The 4,899-nt window shown below is 56.4% G+C and overlaps 1 protein-coding gene across 1 annotated transcript; it reads right to left on the reverse strand.

Moving 5' to 3' along the window:
• Positions 1-455: 455 nt before the first annotated feature.
• Positions 456-4,463, reverse strand: FOXI3 (forkhead box I3). The gene is made up of 2 exons (XM_057743317.1): positions 3,755-4,463; positions 456-1,081 (listed from the first exon to the last, which is right to left on the reverse strand). The coding sequence occupies exons 1-2, from the start codon at positions 4,461-4,463 to the stop codon at positions 456-458; spliced, it is 1,335 nt and encodes a 444-aa protein (XP_057599300.1).
• Between the last annotated feature and the right edge of the window lie 436 nt (positions 4,464-4,899).

The raw sequence follows: 4,899 nt of genomic DNA on the forward strand, positions 1-4,899 counted from the left end.
GATAACCAGCTGCCCACAGCAGCCTTCTGCTGGTCGGTCCCAACCACTCCCTACTGCTTTCAGTGCCAACTGTTACCTTTTTCGAACCCATTAACTTCATTCATTTTTGTAGCCGGTCCCTGGACCCATTTGAGCTTGTGACCCTGATATACAGTGATGAACAAACAGACATGGTCCCTGCCCTCACAGGGCTCAAGGGTACGATCCCAGAACAGAGTGAGCTGAACTCCTCTCCAGGGAGGCCCTTTATCCAGAGAAACCCGTCAAAGCTCGCCGGGTTGTAGAAAGTTATCTATTGCATCCATGCTACTCCGAGTGTGGTCAGTGGACCGGGGAGCTCAGCCGTGAGCTTTGGAGAAATGCAGAGTCTCAGTTCCTGTCCCAGACCTACTGCCTTAGAATCTGCATTTTCACAAGATCTCAGGTGTCCACAGTCAAGTCTGGGACACGGGGCTCTATACCTCGGATCCCTCCCGGGGGTAGATGAGGCTGTTGACCATGCTGAAGTTGTAGAAAGGGCTGCCGAAGGGGCTGCTTGGCCCTGCGCTGGTGCTGGCGGGGAAGGGGCTGTAGTAGGAAGATCTCTGGCTGCTGCCGTTGTTGCTGGTGCTGTGACTCAGTTGCAAGGCGTCTGGCGAGGCCTCCGGGATGGAGCTGGGGGGGAATGCGCCACCCGAGGGCACCTGGGTCCCCTGGATCCCAAGGGGGCGGCCGCCAGGGAGCGCTCGCGGGGTGCTCCCACTGCTGGTGACGCTCAGGGTACTGAGGCTGCTGAAGAAGCTGTTCAGGCAAGGGGTGGAGGAGAGCACGGACCCTCCCGGGGAGGAGGCAGTACTCTTGGTGCCCTCGGGAGGCTCTGGGGACTGAGGGGGCCTCAGCAACGCCGGGGCGCTGTCTCCTTCCGGCTTCCCACCCACTCCAGACCCCAGTCCTGGGGAGAGCCCTTCTTCTGATTTCGAGGTCCCCGCGGCCACTGTGGGGGTGCTGCTGGCTTCCGAGCGGCGCTTTCGCTTCCGACGGAAGTTCCCGTTGTCAAACATTTTCTCACAGTTTGGATCCAGGGTCCAGTAATTACCTTTCCCTGCGGGAGATGAGTAAGAACGCTGAGTTAGAAAAGGACGCAGTTCACGCCCACGATCTGAGAGGGGGATCCTCCGACAGAAATGCTCAACCCACTCTGCTGTCTAAATGCACCCTTTTGGGGGAGATGGCACACTACTTGAGCCTCTGTTTACTTATAAAAATAGAGATAAGACCAGTGCTCACTTCACAGGTTGGCTATGAGGGTTAAATGATAGATCTCTGCAAAGTAGCCACACCGTAGTGAGTGAATGAAAAACCAGTATGTTGTCATTATCACTTGTTGAAAGGGTACAATACTTGCCCCCCAAAAAATACTCCACTGGGAAAAGGCAATCTCCAATACCCAATGCTCTGCCTTGCCGAACAAAAACAACAAATTATTACTGCGCAACTGACTGTTTTAACAATGCCTTGGATGGCACATATTTGGAGTATAAGGAGGCTTCATACACCCTCCTTCCCTAGAGCAGGAGGCACCCCTGCATCTCTTCCAAGCTTGTCCTCCATCTGGCCAATCTCAGAGATCAGGGCCCCATTTAATGCATGCAATGCTAGTCTTCTGCTTAGAAAATCTCCCTCACTTTTGAGTACAATGGAGGTAAAAAAGATCTATCATTTTGGAGGATTTTATCTCCCAACAGCTTTTTTCACTTCTGGTACAAAGAACCTTTGGCAATTGTAAATATTGTAAAGCATTTATCTTTTTTTTTTAAATAAATTTATTTATTTTGTTTATTGGCTGCATTGGGTCTGTGTTGGACTTTCTCTAGTCGCAGTGAGTGCAGGCTCCTCACTGTGGTGGCTTCTCTTGTTTTGGAGCATGTGCTCTATCTAGGTGCATGGGCTTCAGTAGTTGCGGCACACGGGCTTAGCTGTGCGAAGCACATGGGATCTTCCCAGAGCAGGGTTTGAACCCGTGTCCCCTACGTTGGCAGGCAGATTCTTAACCACTGTACCATCTAGGAAGTCCCTAAAGCACTTATCTTGTAGTGAGTGAGTTCTCTGCACGGATAACCTCAGTTACTCCTCACACTCTGTGGAGACAGGCAGTATGACTGCCTCCATTTTTCAGAGGGGGAAACTGGTGCAGATTAGTTAGAAACCTGCTGTCTTCCCAGTTAACAGTAGGGCCAGGACTTAAGCAGGCTGGCTCTGTTTAAGACAGCATTCTTAACCACTAGCACACAGTCCCCCCACATCCATTACCTCCACTGACACATTTTCTGCAAGTAGTTGTAGAAAAAAAACTTACATAACTACCATCTAAATAACAATACCTGCATCTATCAAAACATTTATATTGTGCCACCTGGCTACCAAAAGCTTTTTTTGGGGGGGGGGGGAAGGGGGGCGGAGCACATCCTGCAACATGCAGGATCTTAGTTCCCCAAACCAGGGATGGAACACGTGCCTTTCAGTGGAAGCTTGGAGTCATAACCACTGGACCACCAGGGAAGTCCTGGTACCAAAAGCTTTGACAAGATCCTTGAGACCTTTTTCAAAAGTCCAGGAGTGTACGTGACATGATCAGACATGATCATCTCAGGTAATTTCGAGGCCAAATCTGGAAGATGCATCTTCTAGAACTGCATGCCCTGTCCAGGACAGTAACCACCAGCCACACGTGACTGCTGAGCACTTGAAAAGTGGCTAGTCCCAGGTGAGATGTGGTGTAAAACACACACATACGATTTTGAAAATGTAGTAGCAAAAGAAAAATGTAAAGTAGCTCACTGACAATTTTTTATATTTGTTATATGTTGAAATGATATTTTGGGTTACTTTAAAAATTTTTTAAATAATTTTCACCAGCTTCTTTTTACTTTTTTCACGTGGCTACTAGACAATTTACAACCACGTGTGGTTTGCACTGCATTTCGATTGGAAAGCACTGCTCTATAATGACTTTAGGTACAAATACTTCAGAGCATTTACATAATTTACACCAAATCCTGGATCTCTGTAGAGGGCAACTGAAACAGTTTTCTTTTCTCTTTTTCCTATCACGATTCTCCCCTCACACCCGTCAGTCCTGGGCTCCTTCTGAAAACCGCAATTAAGATTCCCGTTCTCTCACTCCTCAGGTAAGAGGGAAACCACTAACAGGCCACGGTAAGCCGGCCCTCCTCATCCCTCGGGGCCTTTAGGTCAGAACGAAGCAAACTTGGGGTTATCATTCTTACATTTCTAAATAGTTAAGGTTCGCAAACCACAGTCTGCAGGGCCCAGCTCAAGTTCCCTGATCCCTCGGCCCCCATCCTGTGCCGCCTGTGCCACCGTCCTGGAATCACCTCTCAAAGTAGGCACAGTACTTGTCCCACGAAGGGCACCGTGAATCTCTCGCGAACCCGAGGCAGGCATCTACGGACTGCTTATTTTAACGCCCGGTCTCTCCCCACCTCTCTCTTGAAATGTGATGGGATTCTCGGCTGATCCGAATCTCTTTATAGCCATCCTTCATCTGAGAGCCCACCCATGGTCTTATTCCTAATCCACCTCCCTGTAACTCGACCCTCCCTTCCAACGGCCTGGTGAACATTACCAGGGGCGGCTTTCTGCTCGAGGATTCAGGCTTTTTTACCTTTACCCCTAACTGGCCAGCCTCTGCGCGTGTGTGAGTTGGGGGCCGGGGAGGTAAGGGATCGGCGGGGAAGCACCTGTCCGCCCTCACCTGGGTCGTCCTCGTCGCGGGGCACCTTCTTGAAGCAGTCGTTGAGCGACAGGTTGTGGCGGATGGAGTTCTGCCAGCCGGCCTTGCTGCGCTGGTAGAAGGGGAAGCTGTCGGCCACGAACTGGTAGATGTGGCTGAGCGTGAGCTTGCGCTCGGGCGCGCTCTGGATGGCCATGGCGATGAGCGCCGAGTACGAGTACGGCGGCCGCACCATCTTCATCAGGTCCTCGCGGCTGGCCATGGACAGCCAGCCCAGCTCTCCGGGCGCCGCGGGGCCCGCGGGCGAGGCGGGCGCGGCGGGCGCGGGCTGCGCGAAGGACCGCTGCGCGCAGGCGAAGGTGCCGGCGGCGGCCGGCGGCTGCAGGAACGGCCCGGGCGCGCCCCCGGGGGGAGGCGGCGGCGGCGGCGGCGGGGCGCCCAGGTACGCGGCGGCGGCGGCGGAGGGACCGCCCACGGCCGGCCCGTTGAGCCACAGGTAGGGGTTGGCGGCGGCGGCCGGCGGCGCGGCGTAGTCGGCCAGCCCGTAGGGCGCCCGGGCGGGCGGGGGGCCGCCCGGGGCGGCGGCGGCGGCGGCCGGGGACAGGCCGGGCTGCGAGTACACGCCGAAGTTGTCGCCGCAGTACAGAGCCATGGCGGCGGCCGTCGGCGGGTGCGGCGCGGCGGCGGCGAGGGGCGAGCGGGGCTGATCTCGCCGCTCGGGCGAGAGCATCCCTTTGGGGGCCAACCCTGCGGCCCCGCCTCGGCCCTGGCTCGGCGACCGGTGTCCTGGCCGAGGTGGGGGGGGGGGGGCAGGTGGGTGCGCGCGGAGCGCGGACGAGCCGGCTTCTTATAACCGTCGGCGGCGCGGCTCCTCCCGGGCCGGTCCCGGGGCTGGGCGGCGGCCCGCGGGCCCCGGCTCTCCACGCCCCCGCCACGCCCCACCTGCCCGCGCGTCCCGGCGGAGCGCGCGGAGACCTCGCGCCGCCCGCCGCGCCCGCCCCGCCCCTTGCAGCCCCTCCTCGCCGGGCCAGGGGAGCCCGGGGGGCCCGGGGAGCCGGGGGAGGCCGGCGCCTACGGGATCCAAGCGGACGCCCCCCACCCCGTTCCTAACTATCGCGTCCTCGGCACAATAGCGAAATAAAATAACGAATATCAAAACAAAGAGA

This window comes from Hippopotamus amphibius, chromosome 7, assembly GCF_030028045.1.
Source record: "Hippopotamus amphibius kiboko isolate mHipAmp2 chromosome 7, mHipAmp2.hap2, whole genome shotgun sequence".
In the NCBI taxonomy this organism is placed as follows: Eukaryota; Metazoa; Chordata; class Mammalia; order Artiodactyla; family Hippopotamidae; genus Hippopotamus; species Hippopotamus amphibius.